This window comes from Dipodomys merriami, unplaced genomic scaffold, assembly GCF_024711535.1.
Source record: "Dipodomys merriami isolate MVZ:Mamm:240054 unplaced genomic scaffold, mDipMer1.0.p SCAF_68, whole genome shotgun sequence".
Taxonomy (NCBI): Eukaryota; Metazoa; Chordata; class Mammalia; order Rodentia; family Heteromyidae; genus Dipodomys; species Dipodomys merriami.
This window is the reverse complement of record NW_027206268.1, coordinates 2527127-2552097: the sequence shown is the minus strand read 5'-3', so window position 1 is coordinate 2552097 and position 24971 is coordinate 2527127. Positions and strand designations below refer to the sequence as shown.

General features: G+C 49.2%; 1 protein-coding gene across 6 annotated transcripts in view; it reads left to right on the top strand.

Annotated features, from left to right (window-relative positions):
- Positions 1 to 21496, top strand: part of Ky (kyphoscoliosis peptidase) — a 29936-nt gene extending 8440 nt beyond the window's left edge. For 2 of the 6 annotated variants that reach the window (XM_070005462.1, XM_070005461.1), the window contains exons 4-12: positions 4526 to 4604; positions 4998 to 5072; positions 6562 to 6624; positions 8682 to 8764; positions 9931 to 10039; positions 10333 to 10450; positions 17116 to 17304; positions 18463 to 18653; positions 19896 to 21496. In XM_070005462.1, the coding sequence (XP_069861563.1) occupies positions 4526 to 4604; positions 4998 to 5072; positions 6562 to 6624; positions 8682 to 8764; positions 9931 to 10039; positions 10333 to 10450; positions 17116 to 17304; positions 18463 to 18653; positions 19896 to 20791 (1803 nt within the window). In that variant the 3' untranslated portion in view covers positions 20792 to 21496. The remainder of the gene's footprint in view (positions 1 to 4525; positions 4605 to 4997; positions 5073 to 6561; positions 6625 to 8681; positions 8765 to 9930; positions 10040 to 10332; positions 10451 to 17115; positions 17305 to 18462; positions 18654 to 19895) is intronic. The other 4 variants (XM_070005459.1, XM_070005463.1, XM_070005460.1 and 1 more) reach the window with 4 other exon arrangements.
- The last annotated feature ends 3475 nt before the right edge of the window (positions 21497 to 24971 follow it).

Here is a 24971-nt window from a genome sequence, read left to right as displayed (position 1 = left end):
TGATGTATTTACCCTGCACAGAAATGAAGTGATTGCATCTAGGGACAAGGGGCAGCTCACTCCACCTGAAGCAGGTTATGTGAGATTTGGAACCCTCTCAGGGAAATTGCTTTGTGAAGCGTGGGCTGACCTAGCCTCTCTGCGGAAAGGCACTGTCAGGTAATAAGAAAGGGAAAGCCAACATAGGTCACTGGTACAAGGGGCCAGCTATTTGCAGTCTGCCTTGGTATCTCTTTTGGCTGGAAACTCTAGGACAAGCCCCTAGAGCCTGCTTCGTGGGTCCCCCAAGATCTACCAGGACAGATATGAATACCAGTGCAAGCCAAGGCCGCACTGAAATGGACTTATCTCACATCACCCACCACAAAGCAAAACTCAAGAGATATTCTATTAGAAAGAGAGTAGATGAGCTGGAGATGTGGCTCAGTGGTAGAATGCTTGCCTAGCATGCCTGAAGCCCGGGGTTCGATTCCTCAGTACCACATACACAGAAAAAGCTGGAAGTAGCGCTGTGGCTTAAGTGGTAGAGCGCTAGTCTTGAGTACAGAGAGGCTCAGGGACAGTGCCCAGGCCCTGAGTTCAAGCCCCAGGACTGGCAAAAAGAAAGAAAAAGAATGAGTGAACAATACTTACTTCACTTGTGAAACGAGACACATCCTGGTAAGGGAAGATGGATAATCCTAACAAATAAAACAGTGATTCCGGAAATCCTAAAGGAGAAAATAAAGAGTTCAAGATGATGGGGACAGGGGAGACCGGGGTGTATCCATTTCCTGGAGATGCTATAGCCAATTCCCACAAACTTGGTAGCTTAAGGTAACACACACACACACACACACACACACACACTCACACACACACACACACACACACACACACACACAGAGTGGTTTTCTGTCATTTCTGGAAGTGAGTCGTCTGAAGTTGGCTCAAGTCACACTGTCAGCTGGGCACTTTTGGAAGAAGGTCTATGGGAGAATCCATTCCTTGCCTCTACATTCTGCTTCTGCAGGCTGCCAGCATTCCTTGGCTTGTGGCTGTGTCACTCCAGTTTCGGAATCCATTATCACATTGCCTTCTCTCCTTATAAATAACCAAATCTCTCCCCGTCTCCCTCTTATAAGGCTGTACGTGGTTGCATTTAGGGGCCAATCAGATAATGCAGGATAATCTCTCGGTCCTAAGAGACTTAATTTAATCACATCTACAAAATCTTCCAGGTCAGAGAAGGTAATGCTCTCAGGTTCCAGAAATTCTGGCATGGATATCTTTAGAGGTTGGTGCTCACAGTCTATTACAAGCGACAATTTAAAATAGAGCAGGTGGAGCTTGGGACAGAACTCAGGGGTAGAACACTCAACTAGCATATATGGAACCCTGTGTTTGATCCCAGTACTGACATAGAGAGAAAGAGACAGAGACAGAAAGAGAAGGCAGTTTTCTGGTGCTTCCAGGTCATCAATCCTTACCCCTATGTAAGGGGTCTGCTCATGGGCAGAGTGGCTTTCTTTTTTGTTGCTGTTGTTGGTCATGGGACTTGAACTCTGGGCTTGGGCACTGTCCCTGAGCTCTTCAGTTCAAGATAAGAGTCTTGTGGACTTTCCTGCTCTGGCTGGCTTTGAACCATTATCCTCAGATCTCAGCCTCCTGAGTAGCTAGGATGACAGATGTGAGCCACCGGCAACTGTCTAGAGAGGCTTTTCTGTGATCACACATGTATTAGGGTCTGGACTTCCCAGAGACCTCCATCCTACCCAAGAGGTCCTGCATAGGGCTGTATTTTCAGGAGCTCACTGGAAGCTAAAGGGCAGCCAGGGCTGCAAAAGACCCCTTCATTACACAGTGGGCTCAGATTTAAGTTATAGAGCACTAAACGACCATCTCATAACCAGAGATGTTGAACAGGGCTTTTGTACTGCATTTGGTAGTACCCAGTGAGGTTGGTGCTCCAATAATGGTGTAGAGAGCTAGATAGTCCCATTACCTGCCAGCATGCTTGCCCCTGGATTGTCCTAGCTCACCACTTCCCAATTACAGCCTCCTGGGGCAGAAAAACAGCACAACTGTGGTGAATACCTTAACCAAGGCCTTGTCAACGTTACAAATGCTTTTAACTAAGACCTCATGACCCTGAGCTGCTGCAGAAAAATATTTCTGATTCTGCTTTGGAAATAATTAACAATACAGCAATAATCAAACGTGGTACCCTGCTAATAGAGAGTTAATGAACGCCTTACATTCATGTTGGCAAGTATCTAGCACAAATCCCAGGGCTCCCACACCTACCCACCCACCCACCCCCACACACATACACATTCATGTCCACATGTATGCCTGATGGTATTTGTTAATTGACCAGTGCTCTGGGCAGCCACTTTCAATCAGTCAGATTTAATGAACAACCCAAAACCTGATTGCCCTCCCTGAATTAGGTATTCTGAGGAAAATTAAGCCGTTAGACAAATCCTGATTGAAGCCTGAAGCAGTTTAGAGAGAAAGTCTCAGGTGGGAGAAATCTCCACCGTGGGTAGAAGGCAGCCCCCTCATAGGCTGTGCACAAGGTGGCCTGTGCACATCTCCACTCTGAAAGGGTAGGGGACAGGCAGGTAAGCCTGTAGTAGGCTCACAGACTTTCCTACCTGGGCTGGCTTTGAACCGTGAGCCTCAGATCTCAGCCTCCTAAGTAGCTAGGATGACAGACGTGAGCCACTGGTGCCTGGCTAGAGAGGCTTATTTATGATCACACATGTATTAGGGTCAAACTGCCATGATTTCAGACCTGGGACATCCCAGAGACCTCCAGCCTACCCAAGGGGTCCTGCATAGAGCTGTGTTTTCCAGAGCTCACTGGAAGCTAAGGGGTAGCCAAGGCTGCAAAGGACCCTTTCCTTACACAGCGGGCGCCCAGACAGGCTCAGACTTAAGTGATAGGGCCCCTTCATAGGATGAGAGAGAAATACTCTCTAAAATACCTTTACTAAGCCAGCCTGAGCTGTAGTTGCAGACGTGTTATTGGAGTGAGGATGTAAGTCAGGAGAGGCCCACCAGGAACCTAAAGTCCCAACCAGGGTCTCCTTTACATTTGGTTGTGATTGTTTACAGTCACTGTCAAGTGTTGTGATCATCTAATTACACTTAGCGTTTAGATCCAACTGTGAATCTTGCTCCAAATGGTGCCTAGGATCAGAGACCGGTCATATTAGCATTTTTCGGAGTCTTACTTATATTGAGTATTAAGAGTTACCATCCCCTCTCCTCCAAGTCCCACCTTGAGGATGCATGAAACTAGCCAGTGCCGTTCACCTTGAGACGGGTTAACCGGGCCAAGGACATTCTAGAAGTGAGAGAAGCCTCTGGAAGCTCTGATCAAAGAGCAGGACTCCACGGAGAACCCTACAGTGTCCTTGAGGCAGAGCTAGGCAGCAGCTCAGCTGTGAGAAGAGCCAGGAGGAGCCTGTCAGCTGGGAATCAGCCCTGTCCCCAGAGGACGGGGTGCTGCGGGCAGGAGAGAAGGGATTGGATATTGCAGATGGGAGGAGGAGCTTGTGGGATGGGGACCAGGTTCTGAATGAGTGGCTCTCATGTGGGTCCTGAGCTATAGAAGGGCTCCCTTGAACTCCCTTACCTTCAGACCTACTTTCTGATCTACTAGCCAAACAAACAAAAATAAAATCTAGGTCTTTCATTTTCTCTCTCTCTGTCATGTTCTTCCTATAACTATGTCTGCAATTGGGAGGGGGGGAGAATCGGCAAAATACTTTATTTTTAATAAGTATTGGCCCTCTTATTCTTGGCCCCATGCATCTCTGATACAAGAGAGCATTAGGCCAGGCACTGGTGGTTCACACCTGTCATCCTAGCTACTCAGGAGGCTGAGATCTGAGGATTGAGGTTCAAAGCCAGTCAGGGCAAGGAAAGTCCGTAAGACTCTTATCTCCCATGAGCCACTGCTGTAGCTCAAGTGGTAGAGCGCTCACCTTGAGCTGAAGAGCTAAGGGGCGGTGCCCAGGCCCAGAGTTCAATCCTCATGACCGACCAAAAGAGAGAGAGAGAGAGAGAGAGGTGGGGAGTGCTTTTGCCCATCTTTGCCCAGATCCAGAAGGTGCTTGGCTTGTTGTCTGGAGTTCTGAAAAACAAAACAAACAAACAACAACAAGAGAATGACTTGTATATTCAAAGGAGTGCTCTAGCCAGACAGAGTAGATCATCCCTGTAATTCCCAGCTTTGTGGGAAATGTAGGTTTGAGGACTGTCATTCCAAAGTGAACCCTGAGGGGCGGGGGGGGGGGGGAGCATGAGACCCTACCCGAAAAATAAATCAATAAACAAAAAGGGGCTAGAGGTGCACGCTAAGTGGTAGAGCGCTTAACTTCACAAGTACAAAGCCCTGGGTGAGTTCAAACCTCTGTACCACCATAAAAGAAAAAGAAAAAAGAAAAAAGCACTGAAGTACATTGAATACCTGACACGAGCTAATGAGCATGTCCTGGCTTCATCTGACTGAGAATATCGCCCTTCTCTCCAGGGACGCAGCTCACGGTGGAAGTCCACCCCTGTGACGCCATGCCCCAGCTCCTCAAGAAGTTTTCTTTGGCCAAACGTACGTACGTACAGGGCTGTTCATCCTATGGGGCTTTAGCAGGGAGGGTGGAGGGTAGCAGGATGGGGTCAGACCCTAGCCTAAGCACCTTCTGAAGGATAGGGAGGAATGATCTGGGGGGAGAGGGGGAATCAGGGGGGGAAGGGGTCTGTGGACTCAGACAAAAGCAGAGAAGTGTAACTACTTCATCCCTACCGGCTTCCTCTGTTCTTGCATCTCTTGGGATTGGGCCTGGGACGTGACACAGGGCGTCTGTAGCTGAATGTGCATTTCATTGTTGCTGGTGTCATCTTGCTGAACTGCCAAGAACCTAGCACTTAACACTCAATAACCTTATGCCCTTTTAACATATACAATAGTATCCCCATGTTTTTGTGTGTGTGTTTTTTTTTTTCAGAGAAGCCACGCAAGGCTCGGAAAGGTGATCTAACTGCCCAAGTTTTACCCAGCCGGGAGATGAGTCGGAACCTAGGTTCGACTCTGAAGCTGTATTTAGCTGGTCTCAGTGCATGTGTACAGAAAAGGACCACCATGCCCCCTCCACATCCCTTCTTCATCTCCTTGTAGGTGCTCATCTCTTGGCCCCAGGAGGACCACAGGCCAAGGAAGGGAGGCTGCAGAGTCCCTATCATATCCACTCCATGTGCTAAAGTCCTTTAAGACTGTCTGTCAGCTGTTAGGATCTCAGGAGGGCAAACCAATGTGGCTCTGGGGAAGGAAGGAAGGAAGAAAGGAAGGAAGGAAGGAAGGGAGGGAGGGAGGGAGGGAGGGAGAGAGGGAGGGAGGGAGGGAAGGAAGGAGGGAAGGAAGGAAGGAGGAAAGGAAGGAAGGAAGGGAGGGAGGGGAAGAAAGGGAGGCAGGGAGGAGAAGAAAGGGAGGCAGGGAGGGAGGGAAGGAAGGAAGGAAGGAAGGAAGGAAGGAAGGAAGGAAGGAAGGAAGGAAGGAAGGAAGGAAGGAAGGAAGGGAAAGGAAGGGAAAGGAAAGGAAAGGAAAGGAAAGGAAAGGAAAGGAAAGGAAAGGAAAGGAAAGGAAAGGAAAGGAAAGGAAAGGAAAGGAAAGGAAAGGAAAGGAAAGGAAAGGGAAAGGGAAAGGAAAGGAAAGGAGGGAGGAAAACAATAGTAGAAATGAAATCCAAGCCAGAAATAGTTCACAAGAAACACTAGCTCTGGTATTTATCAAGGAAACCCCATTTTTCCATCAGATGGTAGAAATGGAAATCACACACAAATGTGAGAAACAATGGAACAGCTGCTTCTGAGAATGGCCTGTGTATGTCTGCAACCTTCCACTGTTTTATTTAACAGCTTAAAGTGGCTTTTAGGGGCATCTGCTCACTTTGGCATTCCCACATACCCAACTCCACTCGTTTCATTAGAGACCAACCTGACCTGCTTTCAAGAAAAGTTCCTTTATGTGCTGTGTGTGTGTGTGCATGGAATCTAATATCCATTGACCATTCTGCCTTCACCATCCTGAATTCACAGAGTTCACTTGCCCTTTGACAACTTCTTAAGCCTTCTGAGTTTCCCAAGGGCTGAACAAACTGCCTTCTCCTCCTCTAGTTTTACTTTGACCCACCACTGGTCTAGTCCTGGGGTTATCTGGAAGGAACTGGTTCATGTTCTCAGCATCCTCGGCCATGTTCCAAGCTGGCACAAGGATGTGGTCAAGAGTTGAGTCCAGGCTCCTTGTATAATTCCAAGTATTAAGGTCAAAGAATATTCTATCTCTACTCCCTTTTCCATCATCCATCCACTCCTGGTTTCCAGGTTTCCCGGCCTCACCAGGAAGTTCATGGCAAATTCTAGCACCACTTCTAGGGTAGAAGAGGATGGGTGTAGGAAGCTATGAGAAAAAAAAAAAATGATTGAACAGGAGGAGACATCAGAAGCCAGCACTGCCACTAAGAGAATCATCTGTGTTTGTATTTCTGTTTCTTCTGCACCATTGGCATGTTACAGGTTTGCAAGGTGACAAAAATGGAAACACCCGACCCCGGCAGCCTGGAGGAAAAGATGCCCATGGTAAGTTTCGGGTCTTCTTGTCTAGGGCCAGTTCCCAAGAACACACAACTGAATTGGCTTCATGAGCCAGTTTCCAGACGATCAGCAATGGCTTCCTGGGACACTGGGAGTGTGGGGCCACCTATGGTTTTGGAGGGAGGAGCATCATGATTGATTAACAATGTCTGCATGGACATGTGCATAGGAGAAGGCTCGGGTGTCAGAAGTCATCCCTTCCGATCACAAAGCAGCCGCTTATAGGAAACATCAAGACAGTTCAGGATGACGTGAGTGTTAGTGGAGCGCTAAACTTGTCTGCAAGGTAGCGGGGCAGAGGAAGAAACATGGAATAGGATGATAGACAACCTGGGTGGGTTTTTTTTTTTGAGGTGGGGGGCCTCATTTGCCTTGCCTGAATTCTCCACCCACCCTTGATACACTACCAGGTATCATCTGGGGCTCGGAGTAGCCCCAGATTCTTCCTATTGTTGCACTTGAAAATTAGAATAATTTAGTTAATGCTACTGGGTGTTTTAAATGTATTTATACAAAAAAAAATCCTATTTGTACCTTATAGGACCTGCTCGGGAAATAGATTTAATAAAGCATAAACCATTGTGGGTGTTTCGATATTAAAAATGTTAACCATTGTAAAATGGAATCAAGAAAGGGAAAAGGTAGTAAAATAGGGTTTACAGCCCATTTTAGGTATGCCATCCTTCTTCTAAATTGGAGCCAGGGGAGAGGTACAGGGAGTGGAATCCTGCTCTGTATAAATCCACATCAAATCTACTTCGATCGCCTGTTGACTCCTTTTAGGCAGCAGCAGGACCCTAGAATCTCTAGAGGAAAAGGGCACTGCGAAATGTCTGGGTAGAAGTCAGGTGCTGGTGGCTCACGCCTGTCATCCCAGCTACTCAGAGGCTGAGATCTGAGGATCATGGTTCAAAGCCAGCCTGGGCAGGAAAGTCCATGAGACTCTTATCTCCAATAAATCACCAGAAGTGGCGCTGTGGCTCAAGTGGTAGAGAGCTTGCCTTGAGCTGAAGAGCTGAGGGACAGCGCCCAGGCCTGCCCCCGCCCCCCCCCGCAAAAAAATGGGTAGGAGTCTTCCCGAGTTATGCCCCATTCTGAAAGGGGCTAGCCGGAGGACGGCTGACACAGGACCTACAAACTGGGGGGAAGTGGGGATGATGATTCTCAGGCCTGGTACCCCCCCAGAAAGAAATACGGGCTGCAAATCCAGAGGATTGAAGGAGAATCAGGATGGTGCTAGCCCCGTGAGCTTTCTAGATCAACCTCTCAGCATTGCCTGGGACTCTTCTTGTGACATCAGTTTTTCAGGTTTCTTTCTTCCTGTATCTCTGTCCCTGCCATCCTCCCCACTGCCACACAGACACAGACACAGACACAGACACAGACACAGACACAGACACACACACACACACACACACACACACACACACACAGGCTTCTTATGAGAAAGGCTGGGTAAGATGAGTCATTTTGAGGCTCAGCCTCCTTTAGAGGCTTGTTCCCAGCACCTCAAGCACCTGTGAGGCCACCACAGTTGGCTTTCTTAGGGTGTCCCAGATGGCCATGGACAAGAGAGTGACCCCAAGGGATGCCAAATACACCTCCCTCTGTAAGATCCAGACGGCTATCCCGTAACACCTTGCGTACACACACACCCCCCCCCCCAGCACATGGCCAAGGCCTGGAGTCTGTCAAGGGCTAGTGGTACTGCCTTAAGTGCTTCCCAGAGGAAGCCACAGAAAACTACATTGTGGGATACAAAGGCGTTCGATCACCAGTATGTCTGGGTTTGACCAAGGTTAAGCCAGTGGCTGGCATCTCTGGGTCTACACATAGGCTTGTGTTTTCTGTGCATCTCCAAGAGTTCCCAATCTACTTTGACCAGGGAAACCAGCTAGGAGACTACAGTTCCTGGGGCTAGAATTTCCAGCTGTGGGACTTGTGTTAAAGGCCAGGCCGTTGCAATGAAAGAAGGGAACCTGGGCACCGTAACCTCTCCACGGAGGGTCCCAACTGCTGACTGAGCTTTCCTGTGTTTCTAGCCTATCCTTGGGACAAGTCCAGTCTCAAATCCATGCCTCTGGACCTCAGGAAGTTTGAAAAACTGGACACCTATGCCTCACAGGTAGGAGAGCCGGCCCTCTAGCCAAAAGCCCATAAAGGTCCCCCAAATCAAAGCAGCCAAGCCTCCTGAACATATCCTAAGTTTCCCTGATTGATGACTCTGGATGGACTGGATGGGAAGCAGGCAGCAGATCCCTGTCCAAAGCCAATGAACACCCCATCCATTGGCCATCTGTGTATCTCCTTTGGAAAAGTGTCTATATATAAGTATGTATATAGAGCAGGGCATCGGTGGCTCACGCCTGTCATCCTAGCTACTCAGGAGGCTGAGATGTGAGGATTACGGTTCAAAGTCAGCCTGGACAGGAAAGTCTGTAAGACTTATCTCCAACTAACTACCAGAAAACTGGAAGTGGAGTTGTGGCTCAAAAGCTCAGGGATAGTACCCAGGCCCTGAGTTCAATCCCTACAACCAACAATAAATAAGCAAATAAATATGTAAATCTATTCTTTACATATTCTGAATATTAAGCCCTTATCAGGTATGCAGTTTGTGTTGTTTTCTCTTAATAATACCTTTTAATGTTCAGATCTTTTTTGTTTCAATAAATTCGTTTACTTATTTTTCCTTTTGTTGGGGGTGATTTTAGGATCCTATCTAGGGATCCATAGCCAAACAATGATTGGCTCCAGTTCTTCTAAAAATTATATGGCTTAATCTCTTATATTTGAATCACTGATCCACTTTTCCTCTTTATTTTTGTATACTATGCAATGCAAGTATCCAATATCATTCTTTTGCACATGGAAATACAATTCTTCCAGCCAGGGCAATTTGTGATTTTGTTTGTTCTTAAACCATATTATTTCCCCTACTCAATAGATTTGGCGCCCTGATCAAAATTCAAATGGCTATAGAAGTATATGGGCTTCTCTCTATAAATTCTCAGTTCTATTCGGTGGGTCTATAAGAGTCTATGCTGATACAAAACATTTGCCTTACAGTAAGTTTTGACATTGGGAAGTCCCAGCGGGAGAACCTCATTTTCTCTTTAAAAAAAAAAAAAAATTGCTTGTGATCCACACTCAGCCAGCCCGTCCCTCCAAGCCTCCTCTCCCAACTTCTTCACCTGGAGGAAGAGCAGCAGTGGCTGTGAGTGAATAGAGCTAGGCACCCCCACGGCCCTCTTCCCAGCCCTGAAGCAGCACACCCTTCCTGCTCCCCAGGTGACAGTCAAGAGTAGCCTGGATGAGCTGGTGCGTGACCTGCTTCAGGAAGCGCACAGCGATCTAGAAAGAGTCCGCGCCATTTGGATATGGATCTGCTACCACATAGGTATGCTCACTTTGTGTGTGTGTGTGTGTGTGTGTGTGTGTGTGTGTGTGTGTGTGTGTGTATGCACGTGCGTGCGTGTGCCATTACCAGAGCTTAAACTCAGGGGCCTCAAAATGGTTTGCTTCACTTGTTCATGGTTGGGGTTCTACCACTTGAGCCAGGCCTCCAGTCCAGCATTTTGTTGGTTAATTGGAGATCAAGTGTCTCAGATTCTTCTACCGAGGCTGGACCGAGCAACGGCAGGGCCCTGTTTCCTCAGGACCCCTCCCCTTTTTGCTCTCCCCCTCCCCCAGAGTATGACATTGAGGCTGCTCAGGAGAAGAATCGCCGAGCCTTCAAACCTACGAGCATCCTGAAGACCAAGAAGACCAATTGTGATGGCTACGCTGGTCTCTTTGAAAGAATGTGCAGGTATGACAGGCAAGGGGGTGCTGCTGACCCGACCCCGTCCCTCTTCCCTGCTTCCTGTGCACGGGATAGCTTCCTTCCATGCCTGGCCCAAAACCTGAATTTGCAAACTCTGCTCTGAAATCCAAGGGAGTCCCGCAAAGGTCAATTTCTCCCTTTCAGCATCAGTGTAATTGACCCTGTACCATCTGCTGGACTTCGTGATGCATTAACATAATGGCAGACGAACGCACAGCAATAATTTAGTTATAAAAGCCCCTTTTTCCGCCTTCTCCCATCTCCGTGCAGCTGAAGGTTAAATGAATGGCAGGTCGGGGAACAAAAGGACAGTAGCTGCTCACACCAAGAGGGCTGTGAAAATCCTTTGGGAAGGTGTCTCACCTGGAGAAATCAAAGTATCTACTCGGAAAAACCTGTCAGTTAGAACGCCGGGTAGTCAGGGAGTAGCGTCTGTCTGTCTGTCTTCAGGCATATATGTGGCCATGTTGGTAGCTTGACTGAGGAATGAACAAAGAGAGAGAGAGAGAATAATTTGGGGGCTGGGAAGGTGACTCAGTGGTAGAGTGCTTGCCTTGCACACATGAGGTCCCTGAGTCTTACTGGTTTCTTCATCTTCAAGTCTCTCCTCTTCCACCTCCCCTAGGAGTACCCACGTCTCCCACCTATACACAGTAGTCCCTCAATGGCTAGAGAGTTAGAATGGATCATTATAATGGGTCGTTCTGCAAGGCTAATGGATAGTTATAAAGTGACAGGAAAGGACAGCGGCATTTCTAGGCAGATTAGGGTGTTCTCTTTTAAATAACTGAAGAACCACATGTGTTTAGCATCTGTCAGAGAGGATGGTTTTCATCTCAGTTTGCAAGTGTGAAAATGTTCTAGATTTATGTTTCTTTATCCAGGGTCTTCTTTCTAGCGTGCCGTAGGAGTGCGAGATATAAAGCCAGAAAGACTTGGGTTTCCGTCTGTCAGCGATCAGTTATCTGTTGGGCTCCTTTTGATAAGCGGTTGAAGCTTTTACAGTCTCTGTTTCCTCTTCTGTATACGGGGGAACCCTATCACCTCGTTAGCAAGACAGGACTGGGTAGGAACATTTCATCTGAGGTTTTCCACCTGACTCTGGAGTTCTTGAATTTTCATTTAAAAAAATAATAATAATAAAAACCTTCCCTATCTATTTTTTTTTTTTTTTTTGGATATTGGGAGTATTTTTGCTCTATGGAAATTTCCTCCAGGCTGGGCTGGCCCACATAGACTCAGGAAATTGACACCTGCCTTGAGTGAAACTGTCATCTTCGTCGCCTGGTCCAGATTCTTAACAAGGGCCATATTCTGGCCTGCAGCTGTTCATTAAAATACAGCTCGGCGCTCTGCATCGCCGGAAGTTTAGCTCCAACCTCACGGTTACCATGAGCAAGATTCCTCCCCCTGCCTTAAATGTTAAGGATCAGTAACCTACACATGCATCACCTCCCTAATCTTTACCCCCTAACATATAACTGCCAGAGGTCTGGTGGATTCATTAGTTCATCCCTTCATCACGGAAGCCAATGCAATTTCCAATTGCTGATTTACCCCTGCAGGGCTGTCAGGGAAGAGCTGTTCCCGGGCAGCCATTTTGACTTCCCGCCAGGACATTCCATCTCCTTGCCACGGCCTCCTTAATGACTGATTTAACCACGTGACTTTGGTAGGGAACGTAGATGTTTCTTGATAGCATCATTGATCTTCTCGTGGTCTCTCCCCAGTTACCCATGTGTGGCATCTTTTGTTAGTGCTCTTGCAGGGGATGGCTGGTCTGGTTTCTTTCTGACTTCCTGTCATCAAACATTAATGTCCTCTCCTTGTGCCTTGGTTGCCCGTAGCCTTAATTGATTCTGTCTAATCTCCTGGCAGTGGGTCCAAGTTAATTCTCCAGGCTTCTTGCCACTGATCCTACCTCCAGTAAATTCTCTTCTCTGGTTACCATGGCTTAGGTCCCACCAGGTAGCAGATTTCCCAGAGATTTGGGGGGTAACTAGAGGCTTTGATGCTGAGTGAGCTGATTATCCCCAGTCAGATGACAGTTGGGTTTCCATCCACCCACAGAGAGGCTGAGGTATTCACATGCAGATAGCTACTCTGGTCATCCCCCCAAAGTCTTACAACACCGCTTGATCCCAAATTCTCTAAAAGATAGGGAGTGACCATCTAAACCTTCCGTGAGATGCCAGTTCCCCAGGAGATAAGTTTAAATGACTGCCAAACGTGACTTCTTCCTGTAAGGCCTCTGAGACACCTAAATTCCCCTTTCCCCGTACGGATGCACCGAGGGAAGAATCAAAGATAAATTATTGAGCCAGATGGCCGTGGTTCTTGCCTGCAATCCTAGCTACTCGGGAGGCTGAGATCTAGAGTATCGCAGTTCAAGGCTAGCCTGGGCAGAATAGTCTAGGAGACTCTGTCTCCAAAATAACCAGCAAAAAGCCAAGCTGGAAGCATGGCTCAAGTGGTATAGTACCCACTGAATCTACAAGTAAAGCAAGTAAAAGGTCTTAAATTTAAACCTTGGTACCAAAAAATAAAAAAATAAGAATTATATTACTTTAACAGATCATCTTAATTTCACTCTATGTGCCAACTCCGGATTTATAGAGTAGAACAAAAGCTTGCTTTACGAATGGCCTGGCCCAATAGAGCTGCTTCTTATCTGTGCCTCAGGATGACTGTATCCCAATTTTACCTCAGCTCCTAGCTCGCAGCGCAAGGTGACTTCCCTCTCTGAACCAGCCCTCCCTTGCTAGAGAAGAGGGCACACTTCATGCCACTCCACGCAGCCCTTGGGGCGAGAATTACTACGGTGATTACAAGTTACTGACCAAGCCATGAGGAGTAATGGAAGAAGGGGGAGGGGGGAACGGTAACATTTAGCAGAAATGTACGCATGCTGTCAGCCGTGCCGGAGAGCAAGTACATAAACCATGAAAGAGAAGCCATGGTTTATTATCCTGCTGCAGCACCGAAATCACTCTTTCAACAAGGTACCGAACGGAAAGCATGTCTCCTTGCCTTTCCTTACAACTGCGGTCCCTCCCTCCCTCCCTCCCTTCTTTTCCCACTTGGCTCAGACATCCTGGGAGAGATGGGAGACACACCGCTGCTGGAGCCTGGCATACGGTCCTACCACACAGTTCCTGTAAGCAGGGCCTTGACCCTCTTGGTACAAAATGACAGTTGTAGTCTTGACCTACTCAATTAATACCGCAGGAGGACACAACACACTTAGCTGGTATGCCCGGATCTTTGTTGGTTGTTGTGGGGCTTGGACTCTGGGCCTTGAGCTCTTCAGCTCAAGGCGAGCGCTCTACCACTTGAGCCCCGGCACCACTTCCGGTTTTCTGGTGGTTCGTTGGAGAAAAGAGTCTCAAGGATTGTCCTGCCCCGTCTGGCTTTGAACCTCGATCCTCAGATCTCCGCCTCCTGAGTAGCCAGGATGACAGGCCTGAGCCACCGGTGCCCAGCCTGGATCTCTTTCTCTCTTTTTTTTTTTTTTTTTTTTTAAAGTCAGAAGGATAATGTATTCATGGAAGCCACAGTCCCAGGGGAAGCAGGTATTGCTCTCGCTTCTGCTTGCCTGGACCTCTGTGCAATCCATCTCTATCCAACCTCCATCGATGGCCACAGGGCCCTTCACAGCCCTGGGATTTGCTGTGGTCGGGTCCCTGAGCCCTGGGGTGGGGGTCTCAACTTTCTCGGGAACTTCCCGGTGCCCTGGGGAAGTTTACTTCGGGCATCCTGCATGCACGTTTGCTTGGTGGACTGAAACACGCATCAGCCCCTGCTGAGGAGCTGATTCTGGGGTTGTCAAAACTGTCGAAAGTAAAAGCAAGATTCTGCAGTCTGAGGTTGTTAAACAGATGTCCTTGGGTGATATTTTAGGCTCTCAGCTGTCTAGCTGAGTTCTGTAGCAGGTAGAAGTGCTTTTCATCCTTCTTCATCTCTTCCTCCTCCTGCTCCCCCTCCTCCTTCTTTTTCCTCCTCCTCCTCTTCCTTTCTTCCTTCCTTCCTTCTTTCTTTTGCTGCCTCCTCCTCCTCCTCTTCTCCTCCTCTTCCTCTGCTTCTGCTTCTTCTCTTCTGCCTCCTCCTCCTCTTCCTTCTTTCTTCTGCCGCCTTCTCCTCCTTCTCTCCTCCTCCTCCTCCTCTTCTTCTTCTTCATCTTCCTTCTTCCTTCTTTCTTCTGCCTCTTCCTCTTCTTCCTCCTCCTTCTCCTTCGCTTCAGTACTATGGATTGAACTGAGGACTTTGCACTTCTGAGGCAGGTGCCTACCCTTGGAGCCACACACCAGCCTTTTTCTGTACTAGCTCTTTTTCCAGCGCATCATTCCCCAGTTGGCCTGGGCTGCCATCCACCTATCTGTGCCTCCCTGTGTCACTGGAGATAACACATGTGTGCCACTTGCCCCATAGCTGCGATAGCAGGCTTGTACCACTGCATCCAGCTGTTGGTTGAGATGGAGTCTCGCCAACGTTTATGCCCGAGCTGGCCTCCAATTGTGTTCCCCTGATCTCTCCCTCCAAAGTAGCTATAATTACAAGCTTGAGCCACCACACTCAGCCCTCTGCCCTTTTTTCTTTTCCACTGTTCTCCCAGCTTTAGCTAGCAAAGCGAATACCCCCTCTGTTGGGCTCCCAGGGATTTGTTTTATTATTGGTTTTTATTTTTTATTTTTGTCAGTTGTAGGGCTTGAACTCTGGGCCTGGGCACTGTCCCTCAGCTCTTCAGCTGAAAGCGAGCACTCTACCACCTGAGCCACAGCACCACTTCTGGTTTTCTGGTGGTTCATTAGAGATAAAGAGTCTCATGGACTTTCCTGCCCAGGCTGGCTTTGAACCATGATCCTCCGATCTCAGCCTCCTGAGTAGCCAGAATGACAGGTGTGAGCCACCAGTGCCTGGCTAGGTTTTTGTTTTATATACTGGTGTTGCATTGTATTGACATCTGCAGGTATGTCTGCCTTCCAATCATGAACACAGGTAGGGCAGCTACTCACCTGGGTTTCTGGAACAATGTATTTTATGTCACGGCCATGTCTTGTCATTTCATGATAAACCCTGGGTTTATCAAACCCGCTCTGGGGTTTGATATACGTGAATACAACCAGTGGTCTTTTGATGAGGTGAAAGGGTCATGGGTCATCCTGGCTGGCCGCCAGAGACTGGATACAAAACCCTGCTAGTCCTACAATTATTGTCTTATACACGCAAGGTTACTTCATTTTCCATGAAAACTAGGTTATTAGCAACAATGCTTGACACTCCGACTTCCTCTTTCCAATTCATCTTGCACATGGCTGCCAGGTAATAACAGATCCTCATGTCAAAGTCGAGCAATGTACCAGCAGACGCTGGTTTTCATCTTTTTTTGCTGCTGGAGGCATTCCCTCCAGCCCTCCTCCGCCTGTCAGAGCAGACTGACTCCCTGGAGATCATTTCATGCCCATGATGAGCTGGACAAGGCTGGAGCTAGAGCCCTGATTTCCTGGCTAGGACCAAGTGGCCCACCTACTTCAGCTCCAAGTCGTCACTTACTTCTTCCTCCTCCACTCCTTTCCCGGGTGGGTAAGACTGTCACAACCTCTCCCCCATTTGCTTCTAGAGATAAACCTTCCACTTCACCCCCTTGGTGGGGGGAGATTCCGGCTGATCAAGGCAGGCTTACCCCCTTGCAGCCTCCCAAGGGTATCCAAGCTACCAACCTCAGTCCCTGCCCTCACTTACCCCAATGCCTGGAGTCTGTGGATGTTCAACGTGTCCTTCTGTGGCTCAGTAGGTCTCCTTCCTTGCTCTAAGCAGAGGACAAGCTCCAGCCAGTGGTACAGCCAGGGGCCTGTCAGCCCCATTAGCCAGCTCACCTGAATGCAAAACAAGCCATTTTACTCAACACTGCGGTTTCCCAGGACTCCTCGTGATACCAGAAACTGATAAGAACCCATGTGTCCGGATATCCGTGTCTCACAGGAGAATCCAAAAGCACTGGGCCATCAGCGAATGGTCTTCAGACATCGTAGTGGTTCTTGTACCCGCTTTCCAAAGGACAGAGCTGTCAGTCAGACCGCAGGACGCTAGCAGTTGACAGTTCCTACTAAAGACAGCACTAGACACACGGGTTTGCCTGCCCCTCCAGTCCCCATGTAGATGAACCTGGGAAGGTCTATCTGGGGGACCAGAGCTGAAGCTGTCTTCTGTCCTCAGGACCCACACCTCTCCTGGCCTCTGTGTATAGCCCTTATACGTAGGTTTTGTTTTCCAAAAACATCATTTTTCCCCCCTGCCTCGTGTTTTGCGAGGCCATCCTTCCCCTTGCCCTCATTTTTCTCCTCCTGGAGAGTTGCTCGTGGATCATGTAAAGTAGGCTCCAGGGAGACGTTCCAGAAGTGATTTGAACAGTCTCAGGGGAAGAGCAGGCAGCAGGGACTGCAGCCAGCCTACACTGGCAGAAGCAACCAAAACCATGTCCTCTTGTCCCCGTGCCAAGAGATAAAAGCACTTGGCTTTTTTTTTTTTTTTAATCATCTGTGAATACGAGAGGCAGGGAAACAAAAGGAAGAGACAGGAAGGACCAGTCCCCAGTAGGAGTCCTCTCAGACCCCTTGTTCTATCAACCCCCTCCCCCACCACCACCTTTTCAGGATTGCTGGCGTACAATGCATGACCGTGGCTGGCTACTCCAAGGGCTTTGGCTACCAGATAGGTCAGAGCTTCTCCGGGGAGTTTGACCACGCCTGGAATGCCGTGTTCCTGGAGGGGAGATGGCACCTACTGGACCTCACCTGGGGCAGCGGCCTGGTGAACACCACCACCTCCAAATTCACCTTCCTGTGAGTATGAGTCTTGTCTGCTCCGTGGGCATGGGGACAGGACGGGTGGGCTGTGGACTAGATTTGACTTCTATCCTGCTCTGGTCAACCATGTCTTTAACTTAAGATTGTCTCCGATAGCCGGGCGCCGGTGGCTCATGCCTGTCATCCTAGCTACTCAGGAGGCTGAGATCTGAGGATCGAGGTACAAAGCCAGCTGGGGCAGGAAAGTCGGTGAGATTCTAATCTCCAAGGAGCCACCAGAAAACCGGAAGTGGCGCTGTGGCTCAAGGGGTAGAGCGCTCGCCTTGAGCTGAAGAGCTGAGGGACAGCGCCCAGGCCCAGAGTTCAAGCCCCATGACTGACAAAAAAAAAAAAAAAAAAAAAAGATTGTCTTGGATCACTATAGCTACCAGCAGGCTCAGGCTCCTCTCATACGGGACAATGAGAAGAGTGCATTCTGATTTGTGCAGCTGAAATCGTGACACTCCCACACTCACAACAAATACAAGCCGTGTGCACACCAACATCGTACACACCGGGCTCTCACGCTCTGACATATTATCTTCCTCTGTTACTCTGCATGCCGGCAGAGTGGAGGTTCCCCATCTCAGGCTGAGCCTCCATTCTTCTTCCGGTCTCCATCATTCGAGAACATTCCTGTGATAGGGCCACCCAGGGAGCCAGCAATGAAGGCCACGGCTACACAGCTACCAGGCACAGTGATAAGAGGGGGAACAGGTGGAAAGAGTGCCTGGGGTGCTTTGTCTTCTGTCCCCGGATGCCTCCTCCACTGCCACAGCTGGCCTGCTGGTTATACCTTTGCTCCCTTCAAATTTCCTTTTGGAGTTGAGCCACACACTGCCTCCCTCCACCCCAATCCCCCAACCCCGGGTGTCCTCAACTTTAAGCCACGGCCTCCTCCTTAGCAGAGGCCTCAGATCCCGCTTGACTCCAGAGTCTAAAAACAAACCACTGAGGAGTCTTCGGTGTTCACATTTAGGACCGGAAGCAGCCCCTCTTCTCACACGGGCTATCAGCCGACGTCCCTCCCTTCCGTTGGGCGCTGTCAGTCAAAAGAGGCCTCCCAGAATTCCGCTGGGAGCAAGGGCCTCATTCTCCACCCACACTCCACCCCCTTCCCGGGATGGCTGGTGATCAGTTCTCTCTCTTCTGCAGCTACAATGAATTCTACTTCCTCACCCATCCCGCGCTGTTCATCGAGGACCATTTCCCAGACAACAAGAACTGGCAACTACTGAAACCCCCTCAGTCCCTGAGGCAGTTTGAGAACAACATGTATCACAAGAGCGAGTTCTACAACAAGGGGATGCTCAGCGCTCGCCCAGACACCTCCATGATCAGAACAGGTAACCTGGGGGCCAGGCCCACCCTGGTCCACACACACATTTGACTGTGGGGGTTGGCAGACAGCAGAGAGAGAGAGAGAGAGAAAGACTGCATCAGACCACCAGGACCGGGCAGAGCCATGGATCACCTTGGAGAAAGCCAGAAAGGGGGATGCACCAGAGAGTGGCAGGTTTCCTAGCACACCAGTCTGGCCTGTGGCGTGAGCCAGGGTGGGAGGGTCCTGAGCTCCCTGAGCCAATGAGGGCTCGGCTTGGCCTGCTTAGACCCCCTGGTCCTCCTGTAAGCAAGATGCAGGCTTTGTTCTGACAGCATTCCCAGAACGGGGATGTATAGAGCACCCCAAGCCTAGGGCACCTTCCACAGCTCGGCCTCCATGCATGTGGGACAGGAGAGACAGGAGGCTATCAACCAGGTTGGGCTGGGGATGGGCCCCAAACCTTACCCCACACTGCAGGGAGGCAGGGCGGGGCAGTCAAGGAGCACAAGGTAGGCCCAGGTGACCTGCCCCTTCTACATCTCACCGGATAGCTTAACCAGGATGCCCAGCTCCCACACACTCCGACAAAGCTACACTGCACCTGGCGGCTCCCGCCGCTAAAATAACAGTGTAGGGCTGATCACTTTGAAACTCTGTTTCCTGAGCTGACATTTGATGGAGGCTTGTTTCAGGCTGCCGTGGGCCATCAAACCATAGGAAAAGAATCCACCACGGCATGGTAACATTACACTCCTGTGACTGAGTTGAGTTCGCCTTTTCAAGAGGCATACAAGTGTAAACCACCCATTCCTTAGTTCGTCGTCACCTAACACTTGATTTCATACTTACAATACATATGGAATCTTTCTTGGTGGTTGTCTTAAAGAGGAAAGATGGAGTCAGGCGCCGGAGGCTCACACCTGTCAATCTAGCTACTTGTGAGGCTGAGATTTGAGGATCACGGTTCAAAGCCAGCCCGGGCAGGAAAGCCTATCAGATTCTTATCTCCAGTGAACCATCAGAAAACCGGAAGTAGCACTGTGGGTCAAGTGGTAGAGCACTCGCCTTGCGCTATAGAGCTGAGGGACAGCGCCCAGGCCCAGAGTTCAAGCCCCATGACCGACCAAAAATAAATCCTGGAAGTGTTGACACCAGACACACAGCAAACACTATTAGTCACACACAGGAAACACGCACACATGTACACAGGAGTCAGATCAGCCTTGGATCCCACCTCACCTTGACCTTAACTTTGTGTCCACAGTGAACGGGAAGGCCACGATCACCATCGAGAGCTGCGCCCCGACGCTCTTCATGTTCATGCTCAATGGCAAACAGGAGCACGGGCTGCTGAGCCTGAAGAAGAATGGGATGAGGCTAGAGGTGTACCCTCCCACCACGGGCACCCACAAGCTCCAGATCTTCGCCAAGGGCGACTCCGACATCTACAGCTCCGTGCTTGAATACATCATCAAGTGCAACTACGTGGATCTGGGTGTCCGGCTGCCAACCGAGCTTCACCAGCCGGTGGGCCCCAGCTGGTTCTCAGAGCAGATGGGCATCATGAAACCTTCCCATCCTGACCCCATCATCCATACCAGTGACGGGCGCTGCTCCATCAGCTTCCGCCTGGGGGAAGGGATCAGCATCCTGGCGTCCTTACACGGAGATGACAGTCCCATCACCGAGGAGACGCAGAGGCGTTACATCTTCCAGATGCAGAGAGAGAAGCGGACAGAGTTCAAAGTCCAGCTGCCCCACGCCGGCAGGTTCGCTTTCAAGATCTTCGTCAAGAAGAGGAAGGAGCCGGGCAATTATAGCTTTGTCTTCAATTACCTCCTGTGCTGTGCCAACACCAAGGTGAACTGGCCCGTGTTCCCTGAGATCTTCGGCAACTGGGCGCAGGACAATGAGCTGCTAGAGCCTCTGTCCGGCGTGCTGCCTGCCAATCGGAACATCCCATTCAAACTGAAGCTGCCCGGTATTGCCAAAGCCCTGGTGAAGGGGCGGGACACGTGGCCCTTGACCCTAAACCGCGAGGGTTACTGGGAGGGCTGCTGCAGCACAGCTGGCTGTCAGGAAATGTACATCATGGTGCTGGAGAACGCCAACCACAACTTCTACTCCTACATCCTGAAATATCAAGTGAGCGCCCAGTGAAGGACTGCACCCCACCTTTCTTAAGAGGCCAGGGCCAATCCTCTCCCAAGGAGGGTTCCAGAGAAATACAGAGAGCCCCAAGCACTCACCTCTGATCTGCACGAACCTCTTCCAGGCCTCTGGCTTCTGTTTCCCTGCCACTGCCGCACACGAGCTCTGGGGTGATCGCGTCCTAGGTTGTTTTAACCCCGTGCGGCCCTGGCTGAGGAGACGAGAGACAAAAGGACCCTTGGGATGAAAACGGTGCTATGTAAATCCAAGGTAATTGTGACCTGGACATCCCCCCGTGCGTGGCTGCCCCCTCTCTCGTAGTAGTGCTGTCGTGGTTGTAGGGTTGATGGTGGGAAAGGAGAGAACCCGTCCGGGCTGCCAGCTTGGTTGTGATTCGTTCGGAGAGGAGCATACTTCACAAGTCCCAAGTTACCAGTGAATCAGAGAGCCCCCTTCCAAAGAGCATGCTTGTGGTTTTGTTTTGTTTTTGTTTTTTCCTCTTCCTGGGGATGTTGGACCTGACCGTCTTCCACTTTCCACTGTCTCTTCATTAGCCACTGTCTGCTCTTCACAAGTTCTGCATTTAAAAAGAAAAGAAGAAGAAGGGATGCAGAGGAAGTTAGGTGCCCCACAGCTAGCTAGTAGGCTAAAAGCTGAGCATCTCCATGAGTTACTGGAAAAGTGACAAGAGCATTAAGTAGACAGGTGTGCACCCCTGGGTGTCCTGGGTGGGAGAAGGGGGAGGGCAGGGTGGGGGAAACCATCGGGAAGAAGTGATGCCAATAACAGTCCTGCAACTCCAGCCCAAGGTAGAAAGGCCTTAGACTCACTGCGCCTTCCTAAGTGCAGCCCAAGGCTTGGACATGCCCTCCTGACTCTTTTAAGAGCCTGGGCTCCAGGCCTGGCCTCATCCTGTTGGGCCTCCAGAAACTTGGTCTCTAAGTCAGGAGATGAGACCGGTGAGCAGGTGGGTCAGCAGCAATTCTGGAGACGCTTGGGTAATGACAGGGCTCTTTACACACACACACACACACACACACACACACACACACACATACACCTCGCTCAGGTAATGACAGGGCTCTTCACACACACACACACACACACACACACAGACGGGTAATGACAGGGCTGTTTACACACACACACACACACACACACCTCGCTCAGGTAATGACAGGGCTCTACACACACACACACACACACACACACACCCTAATCCCCACAGGGACACACACACACACACACACACACACACACACACACACACACACACACACACACACACACACACACACACACACACACACACACACACACACACACACACACACACACACACACACACACACACACACACACACACACACACACCCTAATCCCCACAGCAAAGCCAGGCTGGGGAAACTACCAGAGAACACTGTTGCATTTGTCCCTGAGAAAAGCCCCGATCCCATCTCTCTGCTTGTTTTCCTTTGAGAAGAGAAACCCCTAAGTCCTGCCTTCCACTGAGGGTATGATTCAGGTCCCCTTGCTTTCTCAGGCCTGTCCTGAGAAGCTTCAAGATGCCCAGCACGCACCCTGGGCAGTGCCTGAGGCTGGTGTTTCCATAGCAACAGCGGAAAAGGCTGGGCTTATTGGGAGGAAGGGCTGGAGAGATCCACCTTTCTGGAGTTCCAGGCTCCCGATCCTTCACTCCATGATTCCTTAGACCTGTTACCCAGCATGAACCTAAGCCCAAGGCCCATTTACAGGGTGCCCAACCTCCCTCCACCCATCTGGGGGGGGGGGGCTCTACCCACGGGCCTCGGCCCGTGCCCAGCACCTTCTTCTGATAGGCTTGGCCACCCGGTACCAAAGCATTCATGTCAAAAAAAATTAAGAATCATCATCATCACAGGAATATTCTGAAGGCATAACTGGTACTCCATGTTTGCATCTCGCAAACAGCCTTTTCTCACATCTTTTGAGTCTAGGGGTTGAAATGAAATGTGCGCTTTCTCCAAATTAGTGAGCGCCTTCTTTGACTCCTATCGTTGGGTACCAAGCGAGCTTTGCAGAAGACAACTTACATCTTAAATTTGAAGGGGGGGGGGGGAAAGCATAGTTAATCAATACATTGCCACCCAGCAAAACAGGAGTTGTGGGGGGGCGGGGGGGGGGGGAAGAGAGAGAGAGAGAGAGAGAGAGAGAGAGAGAGAGAGAGAGAGCTAGCACCACCAGGGAACCAGAATGCCCCCTCCCTCCTCATTTAACCAGGCAACTCCTTTTGTTAAGACAGCTGCTGTAAGGCGCAGTCAAAAAAAAAAAAAATCACCTGCATTTCTTTCCACCGAAGGAGGGGGAAAAAATATACCAGATGAAATCCAATCTTCATGAATTTTTACACGCATGCTGCTCAGGCTAGAAATCTGGAGTTGCATTTTGAAGGCTTTTATTCAAATCCCCATCTTTGTCTCCTGATTGACAATTTTTTTTTTTTTCCCCAGTCGTGGGATAGAATGGCACACAGGTGCCCCCTGGTGGTGGTTTCGAGAGCAGACCTACCAGAGCAGCAAACCTACCAGGCTGGATCCATTCATTCCCCATTGATGCAAAGTTGGGAGGGAGAAAAAAAAAACACACACTGTTAAAATGTTTTATGTTAAAATCACTGGATGCTTTCTCGTGGTTTTCCAGCGTTTCCACGTGCATGCACCTCACACAGCTGTGAGGGAAAACTGGGGAACTCCCTGGCCTGGTAAAAAGATGCTGGAATGTGGAAATATTATTATTGTTATTATTATTATTACTTGGCCTGGAAATCTCTTCCTGAGACAAAAACCCTGGACACAAAACCCTCGATAGGGCAGCTTTGATCACACCCTCTTCTGTGCCAATAACGGATGGAAACTGATCAAACTCAGCCCCAAGAAGGCTTCCAGGGTTCCAGGAGTGTGGGACAGGGTAGAGCAATTAACTTCCTTTCAGCTTGCTTTGGAAGTGCCACCACGCCCAGTGGGAACTCTTGTTTTCAGTGTGATTATGATCATTGTGAGTTCCCCCGACTAAGTTACACAGTCCCCACCAGGACCAACTTCTCCTGGTCTGCTGAGATTAAAGAGAAATAAATAGATTCGCTGAAGCATGAAAGATTTAGGCTAGACACAAAGAAGTATTTCCTGTGGCTAAGCAGGAGGGACGTGTTGCCAAGAAAGTTTTGTGAAATTCTCTTCCTCAAAGGGGCTTGAAAAGGAGCAAAGTTTTCCCATTGGCTCTGGAGTTTTCCAAGCCGTGCTCACTGGAAGGATTAGGGGCTCTCTAAAACCAATTAAGTCTCGAAAAGACACCAGTTCGCCCACAGTAAACACGGGGTTAACCCTAGGACCACATCACTGGCTATTGGCAAAGATTTCAAAGGTAGTGTACACATCAGGTGGCAGACGTCGGCTTATCAGGGGTCTGTTTAATTTCATTTGAAGTAAGTAGCTGGAAACGTGAAGAGGTGATTACTTCTCATGATGTGTGTATTGTGTGGGCCGATGACTTGTTGAACATGCTTTCTCCACATTGTTGCTGGGGTTGTTTTTCAATAAAATTTATATTCATTTTTATCCAACCCTGTAATGATCGATCCATGCTTCTCCCTGCTCTTATGAGGGGGAAAAATATTAAAAAGAAGGAAAAAATACACTTTCATGTTCAAAGAGTGCCCTAGAAAAAAAAATCAATGTCCCAGCTATCTGAATGTGATACTAGATGCAAATGAAATGTCAGACAAATAGCTATTCCACATTAAAGAAAACATAATTAGGTTAGCTCCAAGCCTCTCTCCGGCTCACATCCTTTGAAGAGCATAAAGGCCGTATCTCTTTTCGCTGAATCTTGTTTAACTTGAAATTTTTTAAAGTCAATCCAAATTTCTTTTTATAGTGGGAGGAAAAAAAAAAAGAATGTGCCAAAAATGCCTGTCAATGCACTTTATTTTTTTTGGAGGGGGGAGGATTTTGAATATATAAAATCTATGTCTTGAAATGTGTATGCCGACGGAAACTTCCCGGCACGTTCCCTAAACTGATTATTCACCAATTAGACATTTAGGGGAAGATGGGGAAGGTGGGGGGAATAAAAACCCAGGCACCTCTGAGAAGCTGCTGTAACCATGGAGACTACACTCATAGTGGTAGTAGGAAGAACAAAAGGGACCGGT